Source organism: Archocentrus centrarchus, chromosome 6 (assembly GCF_007364275.1).
Source record: "Archocentrus centrarchus isolate MPI-CPG fArcCen1 chromosome 6, fArcCen1, whole genome shotgun sequence".
Lineage (NCBI taxonomy): Eukaryota > Metazoa > Chordata > Actinopteri > Cichliformes > Cichlidae > Archocentrus > Archocentrus centrarchus.
This window is the reverse complement of record NC_044351.1, coordinates 5,445,379-5,463,958: the sequence shown is the minus strand read 5'-3', so window position 1 is coordinate 5,463,958 and position 18,580 is coordinate 5,445,379. Positions and strand designations below refer to the sequence as shown.

At 40.3% G+C, this 18,580-nt stretch overlaps 1 protein-coding gene across 6 annotated transcripts in view; it reads right to left on the bottom strand.

Moving 5' to 3' along the window:
- ckap5 (cytoskeleton associated protein 5) overlaps positions 1–18,580 on the bottom strand; it is a 65,337-nt gene that overhangs the window by 19,679 nt on the left and 27,078 nt on the right. For 5 of the 6 annotated variants that reach the window (XM_030730790.1, XM_030730791.1, XM_030730788.1 and 2 more), the window contains exons 15-33: positions 17,569–17,679; positions 16,991–17,083; positions 14,953–15,138; positions 14,732–14,826; positions 13,873–14,056; positions 13,593–13,744; positions 12,852–13,026; positions 12,374–12,487; positions 11,827–11,955; positions 10,978–11,172; positions 10,768–10,894; positions 6,906–6,991; positions 6,616–6,726; positions 5,967–6,089; positions 4,958–5,107; positions 4,685–4,888; positions 4,477–4,612; positions 1,241–1,434; positions 992–1,164 (exon numbers count right to left, since the gene is read on the bottom strand). In XM_030730790.1, coding sequence (XP_030586650.1) covers positions 992–1,164; positions 1,241–1,434; positions 4,477–4,612; positions 4,685–4,888; positions 4,958–5,107; positions 5,967–6,089; positions 6,616–6,726; positions 6,906–6,991; positions 10,768–10,894; positions 10,978–11,172; positions 11,827–11,955; positions 12,374–12,487; positions 12,852–13,026; positions 13,593–13,744; positions 13,873–14,056; positions 14,732–14,826; positions 14,953–15,138; positions 16,991–17,083; positions 17,569–17,679 — 2,738 coding nt within the window. The remainder of the gene's footprint in view (positions 1–991; positions 1,165–1,240; positions 1,435–4,476; positions 4,613–4,684; positions 4,889–4,957; positions 5,108–5,966; positions 6,090–6,615; positions 6,727–6,905; positions 6,992–10,767; positions 10,895–10,977; positions 11,173–11,826; positions 11,956–12,373; positions 12,488–12,851; positions 13,027–13,592; positions 13,745–13,872; positions 14,057–14,731; positions 14,827–14,952; positions 15,139–16,990; positions 17,084–17,568; positions 17,680–18,580) is intronic. The other variant, XM_030730789.1, reaches the window with a different exon arrangement.

Genomic DNA, 18,580 nt, shown 5'->3' with positions numbered 1-18,580 from the left:
GCTGAGAAACTGCACTTCACAACCAACATAGGGTATTACTGTGGTGTTATTACAGTAATTGTTGCCATAGTCCGCGAACGGCGGCTCTTTTGAAGTACACTGAGCTGATTATGTTCGGTGTATCGGGTTATACTTAACAATGATAACCTTCATCCATTAAAACATTGTATGGGGGACTTTATGCATGATGATGATGATATTAAACTGGCAGTAGCTGTTAGCTTGCCTCTATCTCATGTATTGTTGTGTTTAGAGCTGCACACGAGTCACGTCTTGAGACTACTGCCCCCGCTGCCATATCGACTCCACCCACACTGTGATCCAGTAGCCCACTTTGTCAGTATGTTCCTTAACACCTGATGCAGACCTTGTTAATCCAGGCGACATCCGACCTGGTATGGTTTCAATTATATGTCCTCTGCTCATATTTCATGATAGGCTTGTTTAGCATGAGGGCCTGGAAACCCTTACTGGATGCACGCCCTGGCCAGGAACAGAATCCTGACATGTTGTTCCAAAGACAATGATGTTGCTACCTCACCATCCAGCTGACTTATATTGGTTGAACCCTAATACTGACATGAGGCTTACTTTTCCACTGCCAAGTCAGTAAATGTTTAGCATTAAGTTGTTAAGATATGTTGGGATTCACACAAGAAACTGCCAACCCTGTTAAAATGTGACAAAAAAAAAAAAAAACCTTCATTTGTCATTTCTGCACTAACGAGCTTGAAAATGGCTGTTTCGAAGGCCTACTGTGCAGTGTCACTAGCTAAATGTTTGAATTCAATTAAACCATAATAACTTCTAACTTCTTTAATCATCAGTTTTGATTTAACTGCTGCGTTTTCCCAAGCGTTCTTCCGAGATGAATATGGTGCTCATAGTGACTTTTTTTTTCCCTCTTCAATATTAAAATCTTGTGGTGAGGGGTGCTACTGGCCTCTTTTTTGGTTTTGAGTGAGGTAAGACTAAGTCAGAGGGGACCTACTTGAGCTTGTTGGGGTCTTCCTGTGCAGGCTTGCGGAGAAAGGTGGCATTGGGGTTTGTTGGGTGCTCCCTCTGAGACCTCTCTGTTGTCGTCTGTTTGGCCAGAGTTATGGGTGCCTTCTTTGCTGATCGCTTTATTCTCTCCTCTAGCATGCTCATGTCCTTTTCTGACAACTGGAAAGTACATGGATAGAAGAATGTCAAAGTGTGCAGTGTACATTTTTATGTGGAGTCTTAGTAGTCATCTTACATTTCCTATGAGCTTGTAGACCTGGTCCCCGCAGACATTGTAGACAGCTACCACAGTGTTGAGGGCAGCATTGCGTACAGATGTGTCTCTGTCACCAATGTGCACAGCAATCTCTTTCAGAGACTTAGCTGGAGTGGGTTGGCATACGTTCATTCCATAGCCCTCTATCAAACAACCTAACTCCTCCAGACATTCTGAGGAAACAAGAAAACACAGAAACAATGCTGTTACAACACTTCCCCTGAGCAGATCTTAGACTGATGTTTATGTACAGTGCTCAAAAAAATTAAAGGAACGCTCTAATCAAATTATAGCATCTTTCTAGCTGCCCCCTGCTCCACGTTGTGCTGTGTGCGCTCCATGTGCAATGTGTTTAATGCAGAGACTGAATTGCATGTATGTGACAAATATACTACTACTTTTCTTCTGTGACAATGATCTTGTCAGTTAAGTAGCAGAAGGGGTTATTAATCAGCTTCAGCTCCTTTGGTGTTAATTAAATAAGAGGTGTACGAGAGGGACAACGAGACAACCCCCAGGCTACGTAACGGCATCTTGATAGATCCATATAGGGGTGAAGTTCTTAAACCCACTGTCAGGCCCTACACTGGTGCAGTGGACCCTGGCTTCCTCCTGGTGCACAACAATGCCAGACCTCATGTGGCAGTTCCTGGAGGATGAAGAAATTAATGCCATTGACTGGCTCCCATGCTTGCCTGACCTAAATCCAATAGAACATCTTTGAGAAATTGTTTCAGTCCATCTGACTGCTTGCTAGTGCTACTAGCCGTGCCCACTTGCTAATTGTGGTGATAGCGATTACTTCTGATAGCAAAACAGAGGATTGGATGACCGGGGTGGGGGTGGGGGGTTGATTAGATCCGATAGCGAACAGGTGAAATTCTTCGCCTGGCACAGCACTTGGCAATCAAGTGCTGGTTAATTAGTCTAACAGTCTAACAGACTAATTAACCAGTCAAAAAATATCAAAACCCTCGAAATATCACCAACCTTAATGGTGCTAGCACCAGCATCCTTATTTTGTAGGTCATTGTCCAAATGGGGACACAGAAATTGCACTATAGGAATTATAGCCATTTTATACATATAACCCACAGATATCACAAAATGCTGTTTCCCCTCTGTTGCAGTCAACAGTATCGAATGCTGCACTGAGGTCGAGCAGAACAAGTACAGATATGAGCCCACTGTCAAAGGACAGAAGATCATTTGTAACCTTCACTAATGCTATTTCTGTATGGTGATGAATTCTGAAACCTTAGTGAGACGAGAATAAAGGTGTCTCGTGATTGTAGACTTTGCCAATGCTATGCCTACCTCCTGGAAAGTAACTGACTTGCCTAAATGTTTTGAAGGTGTTTTTGCTTAACCCAGGAAAGAATTCTGCAATCATTCAGGGTTCATACAAATCTTCCAGGGTCAAATTTAAGCACTTTCAAGGTCCATTTTCAAGATTTTCCCACACATTAACACTGGGATACATATTTATACAAATATATACATACCGTATTTTCCGGAGTATAAGTCGCACTTTTTTTCATAGTTTGGCTGGGGGTGCGACCTATACTCCGGAGCGATGTATATGTGACATTTATAACACATGAACCAAAATACTCCAGCCACTTGACATCTCCGTGAACTGCAGCTTTAAGGCAGTCTTGCGTAACCTGTGGGCGCAGTGGATGATGGACGGAGAGCAGAGCTTAACGGCAACTGGGAGAATGCGCCACCCAACTTTCCTGGAAGTCATTGGATGGATCAAGAAAACATGGGCTTCAGTGACAAACCATCCTGTTGGGATTCAGAAAGGCTGGAATAATTGGAACTGCAGCTGACGACGAGTCTGACTAACGCGACACAGAAGAGGAAGCGGCGCTTCGTCTACGGAGTGTACGGAATTGTTTAGAAGTGGCACCGAGGATGAAGAATTCAATGGATTGATGGTTTGGTTAACTTGTTAGTATGTTCTTTATGCTATGGTTATCTGAATAACTTAATGTTACGTTAACATACCGAACACGTGTTCGTTGTGCGTCATGTAGCTGAATGTGCTACATTAGCATAACGTAGGCGTAACCGTGTTCGTCCTGTTCTTTAATCCATTATTATTTTAAATTGCCGTTCAAGATGGAATTTCTGCTCTGGGTCTCGGATTCTATCAACCCCCCCCCCCCAAAAAAAGTGGGACTTATAGTCCAGTGCGACCTATATATGTTTTTTTCTTCTTTATTATGCATTTTTTGGCTGGTGCGACCTATACTCCGGAGCGACGTATAGTCCGAAAAATACGGTACTCAAAATTATCACTTGACAGAAAATAACTGATAGTTATTTCTAGAAATTTTATTCTCAGCTCCTGTGTTGCTGTAGTGTAGCTCGGTCTAATGCAGTAACCTGAACTATCCATCAAAGTGACCAATCACATTAGGCTCCACAGGTTCCGCCCAAATGTTGAAAAGTCAGTTTCGTCACGGGCGTAGAATTCAGCTCCTCACAAGAGCACACTCATGTGGGCCATGTTTTGAGCGCGCAACTGCTGAGTTCTATGCACACAGGTTCTTGAATTTACTCGCAAGGAAGGAACACCTGCACTCGTGGAATGATATTATTTGTGCAGATTTTTTTTTTTTTTCCTCGTGCGTAACTCTTGACCTAAATATAATTCCATACTCATCTTATCCATAATTCAAATTTGCAGTTTTCCAGCCAACACTCATTAAAACAGCGACTCTCTGTCTTCAGGGGAGGGGAGGTCATATGCAGGCCAGGCCCAGGCAGAGAAATGAATATTATTATAATTATTATTATTATTATTTTTTTTTTTTTTTTTTTTTTTTTTTAAATCAGCTACCTTCATTTGTCATAAAATAATGAACAGACTTCGTCTAGCCGTGAAACAGCTTGTCCGCCAGTTAATTACTTTTCAGCCTCTGTAAATGGGGTACTATGTAAAAAAATGGCTGTAATTCATAAACAGCTAATGCAATACTTTTCTTAAACCTTGTGTCATTCTCCAAATACTTAAAAACCCAACTGTACATGTCAGTTTATTCTGGCAGAGCTTTAAAAGAACATTTCCTTCTCTAAACTGAAATACTGCCTACAGCTATCATTTTAATGAAATTTCTGTGCCACATCTATTATAGACATTAGCACAAAGAGAAGAAAGCTATCAGGCCTGCAGTGCAGCAAAAACTAAACCAATAGAAACCTACCAGCTCTCTGTTTGGAGTTTTTGGACTTTGTTCCATCCATGAGGAAAGGGAAGACCTTGGAGGCTGGATAAACCTTACACAGCATGGTCAGGATAGCCCGAACATCTTTGCGAACCACATCCTTTGATTCTCCAACCTAAAAAGGGGGGAAATAATTCAGCAGGTGGTTGGGTGGGGGTGGTCCCATTTGAGTGTGATGTGTGCTCACCTTGAGTACAAGGTAGGGGACAAAGGAGTTTGCCTCATACTCCGTCAGGTGGTAGTTCTCTCTATTCAGCATGCCAAACAGCAACTTAAGATACTCCAGCACCTTCATCAGGACTGTAGTGTTGGTGTCAAAGAACCGCAGGGTAAACCACTTCAGAATCAGGTCCAGACAGCTAATGGTGGCTTCACTCTCACTCTCCAACCTCTGTCAAACAGACTTTATTAGTGAAACACAAATACACTGCTCTCCAGTAGAAACAGGACCAGCCACTACCTCAATCATGACTCCTATGGCCTTGACATGTCTTTGGAAGTCAAAGTGGAACAGCTCTTCTTGCAGCCACTTTGCAAAACAGGTGGACATTTGGGTTTTCAGCTGCTCCAAATATTCATCTCGAGGGGTGATGAAGTTCCACTTCAAAATCTACAACACAAACATTTTCTCTTTACTTGCAGTAACAACTTAAGCAGACATGTCATGTTTCCAAAAACAACTCATTTTGCACATTCGTTATTCACAATCCAACATCAAGAAATTTTAGAGCCGCTTTTGATGAACTCTTGATTAATAAACAATTGATGAATCCCAAGTTGCTTTTTGCCCCAGTACTGTCACCTCAAAGCAACAAAAGTCTGAGTAAAAAACTGATGTTGTGCTGGTGCTTGTTCTCTGTGTGGGTTTTCTCCCACATTCCTACTGTAAGATGTACACGTTAACTTGAATTGGCTACATGGGGACAGGACAGTTTGTGTTTGTTTTTTCTTTGTGGACTGGTGACCCGTTCAGGATGCATGTTCCTTATAGCAATATGACAGTTCATACGGAGGTCACATTTGTGCTAAAATTATTTTCACATGCACATCAACTATAGTGACAATACACTGGTCTGTGTCTGTTCAACTTTAGACTGTACTTAAGCTGTAAAACCAACATATTTTGATTATAAGAGCGTGGATGTTCATTTCTCATTCAAAGCATTTGTCTGTGCTGATAAAACTTGTGTCGTCTTCTAGCGTTTCCACCCTTTTGGCTGTGTTGTTCAGCATGTTATCCTTGTGTCACTTAATTTTGTTGTTCTGTGTGATGAACACCACAAACAAAACATCAAAAGAAGGAAAACAAACAAACAAAACAATAAATTTAAAAAAAAAAAAAATCTTTTTTTTTTTTTTTTTTTAATTCAATGTTTCTAGACTTCAGGACCAACAGAATAAAATATACTCCTAAAATTAAAATCACCACACAGAAATGCTCTGTTGCCATTTTTTTCCTTCATTGGTACCTTAAGTTGCTTCTCCTCTTTGATCCTCTGCTCCTTAGCATTGGGGATAAGGATGAAGATTGGCCCAGACTTATCTTCATCATCCTTCAGACCTTTGGACATAGGTTTCTTACCAGCAGCACCCTGAGAGAAGGACCGTCAACACAGTGAAACCAGGTGAGTGAAACACTGTGTTGTCTGTGGACATGCAAGAAAGGTAATCATGTTTTCTAATTAATTTGGACAGAAGAGGAGCTTGTAAGCAACAGACTGTAGAAAGCGGAGAAAGGAAATGTTATTCTGCTGCCATTTGAAACACTGAAGTCTGACACAGAGATTCATGCCATCAAGTGGCCTGAAACCTGCGTGAATGGTCAGTTTTTTTTTTCTGTAAGTAAACTAGTGCTGCATTTTGATTTAGTTAATTTCAGTATGTTATGCTTCACCCATCTGCTGTAAGCATTCAATTAGAAGGCTGTATTAGTGATTAGAGACAGACAGGATTAGACTGAGTCAGGCTGGAACAAACTGAACCAAGACAGACAGAGGAACCAAAAAAAGAGCCGGCAAATGCCCAAAGAGAAACTTTGCTGCTCATGTTCCCGTGTAGGCAGAGTGTAAACGACATTCTGAGCAGAGTTTCATCACCAGATACAAGTTGAACATCTACCTGTTGACTGCCAGAAGCAGCCTTCCCTTTGCTGGGAGGCTTTTTACTACCATTATTGTCCTTGTCCTTGGAAGAGGGGGGAGGAAGAGGTTCCTCATTAGGGGAGGGAGGCTGGGTGAGTAGAAAAACCACATTTTGTTTACACTTGATGGTCATGAATTAACCAATAAAAAAAGAAAGTGTGCATGAACAAACAGAACAATGGCACTTGTCTGTGCACACACATCACACTGAAACACACATTATGTTACACACCCAACCACCCACCCGCGCAGAAGAAGCATACGTACCTTCTTAGCAGCCATTCCCCCTTTGACTTTTTTAACTTCAGGTTTACCATTGATGAGGTCCTCACTAGGTAGGAGAGACCTGGAGGCTGCGAAGGACAGACTCCAGTCAAAACTATGTCCTGAATGCAGATCAACCTAGTTAACCAATTACCCGATTTTCATTCATGGAAGGGGCTGGCTGTTGTTGCAGATGTCTGCAAATATTGCACAGTAAAAGCACGCCAAGAAATGACAAGATTCTGTCCAATGAAATGTTGGGGCTTTTAATTTTAAACTAGTTTAAGAGTGTTTTTTGGAAAGGAAATCAGAAAGAGGCATCATACTTAAGCATGAACAAATTAAACTCAAAATGGGGATTCAAAAGCTTTGATCCAAAACCTACCTCTTTCAGCAGGTGTGGTAAATCTAAACATTTCAATTGGTATTTGAGAAAAATGGTACTTTAAAAACAAATGAGCCATTGTTATCATTCACACATGAAATAACTGGATCTGATTATGTTGCAAAAACAATGGCACATGCAGAGACTGCATAATATATTTAGACCCAATTAAACAGTTGGCTTTCATAGTTTAGATATAGGAGATAAGGACATTTGGACCTAAGCAATTTTGACAAGTTATTTTTGGAAGCCCACAACAGCCAACAAGAGTAAGAGTACAAGCGATACCTGGAAGTTACAGTAACATTTTCATAAATTTGCTCACTTGCATCTAAGCACAGTCCTTTTTTCCTGTTTCTACATGCAAGAGGAGTTGAATCATACAGCTCAGCTAAGATTGTCCTCCATTTGTTTGTTGACGGTATCAAAAAAAAAAAAAAAAATCGCACACAACTATGGGAGAATTTCAACTGATCTGCTTTTTGTTGTGAGAATTCCCGCACGCCCCCTCACAAATACCAGACTTAGATTTTTTTTTCTCTCACTAAACCACTGCACTATAGTATTATTTCACTGCAATTATTATTTCTATTAAACATAAAATCCCAGGAGCTGTGAGCAGCCTTGTCATATTGCAGGGCTTTCAAATTATGCCGATGGCAGGCGCATTTTCCGCCTACTCCACCACTCTGCGCCGTCTACTTTTTAATTTTCCTTAAAAAAAATAAATAAATAAAAATTTTTGCGCTGTCCGCCGTCTCCATTTCCAGCGCCATGTGGCAATATTTACATTCTTTCAATCTGAGCCATTTGATTGGTTCACGACTGCCATGTGACTATTCATATTGTCTGCTGCCATCATGGCTTCTCATGCATGTAAGAGAAATAAGAGCAAACAGCAGCCGTCACAAGTGGCCGCCAGGCATGGGGACTAGATGATTGGGCTTAAGAAATGGTTCAAGCCCACGTCCGAGGTTGAAAGTAAGTAATCTAGGTATACATGAACAATGTAAACAATAGAATTCTAATGATCAGATGAGAGAAAGGTCGCCGGCCTCGTGGAATGCGATCGTCTGCATGATTTGATGATGAATTTCATAGCCGGCCGTGCTGTTTATTCAGGGGCAAGTTTGACGATAAAATAATATGCATTAGCATAGCTTCTGTACTTTTGAAGATTAACTTTCAAAATTATTTAAAATCAGAGGTGGGAAGTAACGAAGTACAAATACTTCGTTACTGTACATTTTTCAGGTATCTGTACTTTACTTGAGTATTTATTTTTCTGACTACTTGTTACTTTTACTCCCTACATTTTTACACAAGTATCTGTACTTTCTACTTCTTACATTTTCAAAACAGACTCGTTACTTTAGGTTTAACATGTCTGAGAAAAGTTTGCATTTCCGTCAAACATAAAGCGATCTGAGCCTAAACGGAGGAATAATAACGTAAGAGACAATCGTACTGGCGTATCCTCCATCACCGGGGCTTATCGGGTACAAAGGGATTAAATACACAAACACATATAATTAATGTCTCATTTATAGCACTATAATCAGGGGTTACAGCGGGCCGGACCGAGTCTGCAAGTTGTGCTCACGGGACATAAACAGCTTAGCTAGCGCTACTGAAGAGGCGCGAGCATAAAGGGAGTAATGTGTGGCAGGTAAATGCAGCATTTGTAAATGCTCAACAAATAGCAAACACACAAAGTGTGTGCAGTTTGTCACACAGTGTGTATGCTAGCTAAAAGAAGAGCTGCTGTATTTCAGGGAGGGCAAGAGAGAGAAGTTCACTCAGAGATGGAGAAAGAGGACAGGAGAGGAAGAAGAGAGGTTAGAATTAAAAATAAGGACTGCAAAACAAACTGAAGTATGCTGACTTTTTGTTATTCAAAGACTGTATGAAAATACTGCAGTTTAGTGTGTAATAAACAGGTCAGTTTGCTGTACTGTATTTACAGTAAAGCTCTGTGTTGGTGCACAGAGGCTGTGTTCATGGTCAGAGTTACAGGTTACATCAGTGCAGCAGAGATGAGTTTGAATCAAAGCTGCTGATGCTGAGATTCATTCACTGAATCCAACATTTCTACAGCCTGTATGCTGTCAGTGTAGGGGATGGAGATCAGCTCAGAGAGCTGTGAAATACTGGGTTACATCTTAGTGAGTTCAGTTCATCCACACAGAGCAGTAAACCTCAGAGCAGCAGCAGCAGGTAGCCAGCTGATCACAGCCTGCACACCAACATCATTTACTGCAGCTCACAATAGAAAACTGATTCATCTCCCCATGCAGAGCCACTACAGCTGATCTACAGTGGGATTCAGAAGGTTCCTCCACCTTCTGAATGCCTCTGTAACCCCTGAGTATCCTCATGTTGGTGTTTAGGTGGAGGCACAGTCACCCTCTACTATGGAGGACACAGAGACTAGAGCTATGTTTAAATTCCCTTTCACAGTTTGTGTCCTACATAACAGATTCAAGCTGAGTGCATTTATTAGACTTAAAATTTAGATTGGAATAATGTTTCTATTCTCATGTATTATTTTATATTATTACAATAATATATAATGAGGTTCAGTTAGCTTTACACAAAAATAGCAGGTAGAAACCTGTACTTTTTTACTTTTACTTAAGTAAAGATGTTGAACCAGTACTTTGATTTTTTTCACACAAGTACTTCTACTGAAGTACAGAATGTCAGTACTTTTGCCACCTCTGTTTAAAATGAAACCATAACATTGTTGAGATGCATTGCATATGAGTAATGGTTTGTGAACACATTGGCCGTTGCATTTCTTCCTTTCATAGTAGAAGTTGTTCATTTGTAGTAACTTTGATATATTTATGGGAGTACTGATTGAAAGTCTTTAAAAAGTAGTAAAATGTAGGGGATAGTACTCATAAAAGCAAAACAGATGGGGAAAAGACGCCCATGGAGGACAGCAAAGGTCTCGGTCATAAGGTGCCTGCTACTTTGGCACGCCCCCCTGCTACTCCAAAACAATTTGAAAGCCCTGATATTGACAACATGATGATGGATAGTCGAACAGAGGGAGTGCTTTTAGTAACTGATTTTATGGGATAAAACATCTGGATTAAAATGTTTTTGTTGTGTACGCTTTTTACATGATTTTTGCAAACTCATTAATTGAAGGAAAGCGTGCTCTGGGATACGTTGAATGCATGATATGTAAGTGTAACTCTTCTGGTGTACATGCAAAAAGAATTATCACTCTAATAAGGCCTGAATTGGAGTTCTGCGTACGTAATCGGAAATCCCCTCTGAACCCTACGCTTTTATCTCTGACTTCTGAGTAGATTTGTAGTCGGTAGTAGATTGAATTGTACTCAGATTAACTTAATTGCATTTATGTCCATCTGTCACATATCATTTAAAAAGTTAAATAACCATCAGTGTAATTCATCCTGCTGAATGAGGCTGTAATTTGAGACTGATCGGGATCACGTAAAATACCTGAAACAGCTCTGCTTGGCTCTGCAGATCCTTTCCCTCCCCCTGTTTTGGCTGGAGCCGCAGGTTTAGCTGGCATCAGTCCTCTGGCCTTTTCCAACATGGATACCACTTGATCTTTAGAGGCAGGCTGAGGAAAGATGAGAACAAGACAACATTAATTACTGCTCACTGTCTGCGGTCAGGCACTGAAAATGTCTGGTAGTTCAGTACTTTGAGTTTCCCGGTGGCTTTGTTCATCTTGTCATAGCCAAGATGCATCATAAAGGTAGGCAGGGCATCTTGAGCCTTCTTCCTCACATCTCCGTTTCGGTCCTCCAGGCAGGCATAAAGTTGAGGGACACATAGCATTAGATCACCTGGAACTGTCCTCAGGGTGGGCAACTTTTCTGCTAACCAGCTCAGCACCTGGGGAACGAACAGAGGTTCACAGCAAACATGAGTCTCTAAACTGCATGGTGTGTGCTACAATTTAGGCCAGGAACATCAAGAACTGAAATTTCAAACTGTCTCCAGAAAATACAACATTTTTCTCCTGAGACTAAACACAGAGATATACAAGTGTGGACGTATCAGTTATTAGTTTTCTAAATAGTTATTTTGTTTCATTTTGACTTTTAAATTCAGTTTAGTTTCAGTTAGTCTCCAGACTGAGTTTGCTCATTTCACTTTAATTTTTATTGCTTGAAAATGTTTAGTTTCAGTTTAGTTTTTATTAGTTTGAGTGTTAGTTGTAATCTTGTTAAGGATTACTGTATGAAGGGCAGACATCAGAGGCAAGATTTAAGTATTACAATAAAAACATATCTTTTTAAAAGCAGTTGACTAAGTCTTGTAAATATCCTAGGTCTCAAAGCCTCATCAGGCAAACTAATACTAAAACTGAGGCTATTTCCTCTGTTTTTTAAATTTTTATTCATTTTCCAGATTCATAAAATTGTTAGTTTAAATTAAAGATTTTACGTTTAAATTAGTTAACTTTAACCAAAATCATTTTTTTTCTCATCTAGTTGTTTTTAAGCTTACCTTTAGTCAACTGTAATAGCCTTGGTGTGTACATACCTCCTGTCGCAGGAAGGGATTCTCCCTCTTTAGTTCCTCAGAGAGATCTTCTCCCTCCAGCCAGTCCTTCATCCCAGTCTGCTCCACCCAGGCCTGAAGCGTGGTCATAGCAGCTGCCCTCACATTAGGCTGCAGACAGACAAGGTCATCATTGCTAGCACAATTCAATGTAAGGCTACTCAATTATAGTAAAAATCTAATCAATATTGAAATCTCTCTCATTTAAACACAAATAAATTATACATCAGATATTTACTGAACTTGTTATTACAGAGTGACATTCAAACTTAAAAGTTTCACTTATTCTAATTGTTCATTTTTACTAATATGCACAAATAAAATCTGTTAAAGAAAAACAATAGAAATATTCACTAGATTCTCAAAATTAATTTACCAGTTTAATGTGACTGTCCTGTTATTTAAAGAAATCTCCATATGCAATCCATATCCATCTCCTCAAATAAAAGCTGGAAAGTTTTAGAGGTGAGGGAAGAGGGTGCGTTTATAATGAGATGAACAAGAATACTAGTGCTGGGGGTGTGAGTACCTTGCTGTCTCCCAGAACAGTTATAATGGGGATTCCCAGCGCTTTGACGTGCTGTTTAAGTCCAGGTCCCATGGCTGTAGCCAGCTGCTGCAGAATAGTCAGAGTCTGCTGCACCTAAAAATATAAAACGACATTTGTAGTACCCGGACTTTGATCTAATTTTGGTTAGAGCACTGCTATTTTTTTGTATTACTATATAATAAAGTCACATAATATCACTCCACGCTGAACTGGTACTTCATTTTATCCAAGTAAATTTCAATTTACTTGGATAAAATGATGAGTAGAAGCACGCGCCTCCAAAGCTTTGAAATTAAAAAAAAAGAAGAAAGAAAGAAAAAAAAAAATGTGTCAACTTCACCACCCCAGTCAAACACAAAATAGATGATTATTTTTTTGTTGGTTCTCTTTTTTGTTTGTTTTTAAAGAAAGAAAAAAATAATAATTCAGGTCAGGCCAGGACACCTCTCTTACTCACCAGGATCTTGTTGGAGTCACTGAGTCGTCCTTTCAGGGCCAGAGGCAGCTCTCCGATGTTAGCCATGATGAACTTGGCCTCTGAAATGATGGCTGCAACCTCATCCAGACCCTCCTTTCTGATCTTCCAGTTCTTATCTCCAATTTTAGACACCAGGTCTGATGTAATCTTGTCACTTAGAGACAAAAGAAAGGACATATACATGAAGTGAGGAAGGAGCGCAGACGGACATGACAGATTACACATACAACATACAAAATGTCATTAACCAATATCCTACCGATGGTTTAACTAGCCAGACAAATGCCCAAAAAGAAACAATCTGGAAGCTCACCACAAAGGCTCATCGCACGTCACTTTTGGACATTCCTGGCTCCAGTTGCCCTGAGAGGGTAGTAAAACCCTCTATTCTTCAAGTTATTGAAAAGTTCGGAAAACTTTACCTTTACTATTAGTTAAGTAGTAACTCTCGATTCAAACTCGAGAGATTTTTAGTAGATGCGGTTATCTTGTGAATTTGAACATTTTAGGTCACATTGAGTTATGGCCAGAATTAAAGTTTTTGAAGAACAGACTCCACCTCCAACATCACCAATACTATGACAATATGTAGCATGATCTAGATTTAATAGAAGAGTTATTCATTGAATTCCTACCAACTCAGGATATCTGACCATTGAAGTAGAACATTGAGGCAAGATTAAATACATTTAAAAAGGTTTTTCAGGAAACAGTGATTACATGATATCAGTTCGAGGCAGTAGGTCCATGATGTCCTGTCCTCCACCTCCAGCTCCAGCATCTTCATCCTGCTCATCACCATCATCACCCTCTTCCTCTGCTGCTGCCTTTTTGGTGAACCTGATCGGTGCTGGTGGTGACTGACCCTGCATCTAAGAGGGAGATGGGACAGAGACACGCCGGTTTACAGTATTTTTTTTTAACAAGATGAGCAAGTTGTGAGAAAGAAGATCATGTTAAAGGTGAATTTTAGAAAATAAATCTCTTGAAAAGGCCCCACCTTCTCAAATTCAGCATCTATCTGTGTGAGGAGAGCAGGCTTCTCATCTTCAAAGAACATGCGTAGTGGCGCTCCCATGTACAGGTACATAACTCCCAGCAGAGTGATGGCCGCTGTCCTAACACCGGGGTTGGTTGCTCTGAGAGCCGTCTTCACATTGTTGATGAAACCTTTCACATTAATACTGGAGAGTGGGGAGGTCAAAGTAGTGGAAAATTTACCTGAGTCTTGAAAATGTGGTGCTCAAAAACCAATTATTAGTGTGAAGTAGTATTTGCCCCTTCTTGATTTTTTTTAAGTTTTTTTTTTTAAAGTTTTTTGCATATTGAAGAATTGTTTTAATTCAGCCACACTGGAGGGTTTTCAAGCATGAGTGGCCTGTTTAAAGTCACAGCAAAGCATCTCAATCAGACTTAAGTCTGGACACCCTCTTACTAAGCTTTTTCAAAACCTTCATTTTGTGGTTGTTTTCAAATCATTTTCCTGCTTCATAACCCACGTGCACTTGAACTTCAAGGTATGAACTGATGACTGGATATTCTTGTGCAGAATTTTCTGGTAGAGAGCAGAATTCATGATTCCACCAATTATAGCAAGTTGCCCAGGTCCTTAAAGCAGCCCCAGACTATCACACTACAACCACCATGTTTGACTCTTGGTATGAAGTTCATTTTATGAAATGCTGTTAGTTTTACACTAGATGTAACAGGATGCAATCCTTCCAAAAAAGTTCAACCTTTGTCTCATCAGTCCCCAGCATATGATGTTTTTAGCTTGTCTCCTGTTAAACTCTATTAAAATTACAGTGACATAATGCTTTGGTGTATTATTGAGTGTTAAAATATGGACAGGAATTTACCCTGCAAAGCCAAACTCCTTCATAGCATTAGCCAGCCAGTTGAGAGTCTCTGCCTGGTTTTTGGGATTTTTCTGGGCAAATGCCATAGATACAACCTAAAAAAAAAAGAAAAAAAAGAAATGACAAGTCATGTTAATACAGTACATCCTCTTGTACCTGTTGCTGTATCAACATGGATAGTTTAAGCCTTGCCCCCCCTCCCCCCAAAAAAAGATCTGCACCTGTTCTGCAGTCCACGGCAGTGAGCAGGCCACTCCGATAGCAGTCAATCCTTCTTTGGCATTTCCGCCACACTTGATGTCGCCAACCTTATCCACCAAGCCATCCAAAACTACAGAGGCTGATGTCTTGGAAAACTGTCCCCTCTGAGCGATGAGAGCCACAATATGCAGTTTCATCTGCATTACCTGCACAAGGAAAAGAGCAGTTGCATCGTTAGTACAGACATTTGCTTTACTGACTAGCTACTCTTCACTTTAACCAGAAAACCTCCCATTTTGCCATCAGAAAACCTCCCGTGTTCTAGTGCTTGTATTTCTGCTCCGAGGAAAGAGGAACCATGCAGCGATGACTAATCTATAAGCTGGGATATGTACACACTGTAGAGCAGGGCTATTCAATTAGCGGCCCGGGGGCCACATCTGGCCCGCGGACCCCCTTTGACTGGCCCACCCCCCGACTGACCCAACGTAAGCTGCAAAAACGCAATTAAATCATATTTGCTGTGAGAGTTTTAAAAATTCCCGCCCTTCCTCTTGTACTTGAACGCACCGCTTCCGGTATCGTAGCAACGCCAGCCCAGAATACTCTCTCCAAGTACGACAACCGCGAAAATATGTCACCGACAGGTCAAAAACGTAAAATTGACAATGAAAATCGCCATTTTAACCCTGCTTGGACTGATAAATGTGTTTATTTTACCCCAAAGGCTGAACGCATTAAGTCACCATTACTTTGAATATGCAAAAGAAGCTTTAGTTTTACAGTTATTAAGTGTTCACTTGGTGCAGTTTCTTTTGTTGAAATATTTAATGCACTGCCTCAGTTGGCCATTCTAGTTCAACAAATGCACTTTTGCAAATACATAAAATGTTATAGAAGACTTTACTGTTGCAAAAGGTTGTTATTATTACATTGTTTTGTTTTTTTAATTAAACATATGTGTGGTGAAGTTTACCTTGTTAAAAATATTCTAGTCAAGGTTTGGGCCAAATGTTAAAATTTGCAATGCACTTGAATTATTTTGCTCATCAATAAATGATGCAGTATAAAGCCTTTATTGTGAATTCTTTTATTTATTTTTATGATTTAGTTCAATTGGTAGCATATTTAGAGTTAAGTCTCAAGAAATAATGTAAGTAGGGGTATTCGGCCCAGTGGCATCTCAAAATTTTTAAATCTGGCCCAGAAGACAAAGTAATTGAATAGGCCTGCTGTAGAGTGTGCAGCACACATTACTTTACAACATCACTTTAGTTTGAAAGTTGGTAGTAACACCTGCATGCTTGCTTAATATCAGAGTTTCACGCTTGACTTAAAAATCACGATTGTGTTCCAACCACAATCAAAAGGAAAATAAAACAATTGATTCATAAGGTGCTGGGCCACCACACATAGCCAGAATAGCATCACATTTCTTGGCTTTGATTTGCCAAGTCTGTAGAACTGGAAGCATGGTGCTGTCTAATCTCCCATAGGTGTTGAATTGGGTTGAGATGTTGTGACTGACGGCCACAGCACTCACAGGCATGAGTTTTTTTGTGGTTGTTTTGTAATCCTCATTAAATCAATCAGTAAAGATTGGTGAGAGCACTGTCATCTGGAAGAAACACTCCAATCAGAGAAATTGGTTCAAAGGATGAAAGTAACCCCTCAGAACAATTGTGCACTGATTTGCAGTGGATGCCAACAAGTGGATGCAAACCATGGCAGAAAAATGTCCAACAGCATAACAGAGACACCAGATCCCCTTCCTGTATGGGTCAATGGTTGAGATTTTCCTCTTAGATTTGTTACCCACAGCTGGCAGTTCCTAAACATTCTAATTATAAACTGAATTATTAAAAATTGTTAAACATTTAAATATTGTTTCTACTTTGGTGGGAGTGAACAAACACAGGCAACTCTAATTGTACACAATATGATTAGTATGAAGCAATATTCTCCTGGATGCTCCACCATGTGTTGAAACAGATCATCATATATGCTAAGAGGATGATATTAAACACATTTCATTAACATCATCTGTTCAACAGTTACCTGGAAGTTGGTCTCCTTCCAGCCTGGTTTCTTGGCCAACATCCTGACTAAGGCCTGGCAGGGCATTGCAGCCTTATCCATTGTCTCAACAGCCTAGAAGCACACACAAAGCCAAAGATCAATTTTTCTGCACACCACTGTTTAACAATTAGTGACACACCAAATTCTACCATGACTTTATTGTAGACCTTCCAGTATTCAACACTGAAGACTGACAAGTGGCGCCTGGGTGGCTTAGTGGTGAAGCCGGCGACCACATACATATGCTGCTGCGTTGCGGGTTCCCGGCCCATCGCCAATTTGCCCTTGTGTCTTCCCTTGTATCTTTCCCCCATTTCCTGTCTCTCTCTACTGTCAATAAAAGCTGCTGTGGCCAAAAAAAAAAAAAGACTGACAAGTATTTCAACATTTTCTGTAGTACCGTGAAGGGGAAAAACTAATTTGATTATTTTTCCCATTTTAATGAAAAATGTTCATTATAATATCCCAAAATGTAAAGTGACTGCCAATAAGTCAATCAGCTTTTGTTGCTGAAGTTGTTTATGATGCAACTGATAAGTAAAACAGGAAGCCTTTACCCTTTGGAAATCCTCCATACTGGCCAGTCTCTCCTTCCAGTTGGCAGAATCCAGCTGTTCTAGACAGGAAGCAGGAAGTACCCCTGCAGCCAAGTCCTCACACACCTCAGGCTAATAACACACAAACATAATTTATATAAGAAGAAATTCCAAAAGCAACAACCTGATAACACTGTATCCCACAGGGACTTCACAGTTGGGGACTGGACACTGAAACAATTCACTGACAAATAGCAGTCAGCATGTAGACAGCATCATTAGTTAATTTTCATGTGATCAAAGTTAAAAATACTGTTAGGCAATATTTATAAAATACCAAGAGAAATACAGACAGAGCCAAAGAGGTGAACAGATGGATCCACTTCAGGAGAATCAAACTTACCGTATTTTTCGGACTATAAGGCGCACTTAAAAAATCCTTTTCTCAAAAATCGGCAGTGCACCTTATGTATGAAAATAGACCTGTTCATTGATAGTGCTCATTCAGGATTGTTTGCTTTTTATCTTCGCATTAGGTCTTACTGCAGTCAATCTGAAATTAAGCAAAGGCTGAAGGGCTGCCCTCACTATTTTTAGAGGCTTGGGACTCTCAGCCACTCCCAAAGCACGACTAATAGTTGTCCTGTGGACAGATTCCCCCACCTGAGCTGTGGATGTCTGCATTTGGTCCAGAGTCACCATGGGCCTCTTGGCTGCATCTCTGATCAGTGCGCTCCTTGTTCAGCCTGTAAGTTTAGGTGGACGGCCTTGTCTTGGTAGGTTTACAGTTGTGCCATACTCTTTCCATTTCTGGATAATGGATTGAACAGTGCTCCGTGAGATGTTCAAAGCTTGGGAAATCTTTTTATAGCCTAAGTCTGCTTTAAACGTCTCCACAACCTTATTCCTGACCTGTCTGGTGTGTTCTTTGGACTTCATGATGCTGTTTACTCCCCAATATTCTCTTAACCAACCTCTGAGGTCGTCACGGAGCAGCTGTATTTGTACTGAGATTAGATTACACAGAGGTGGA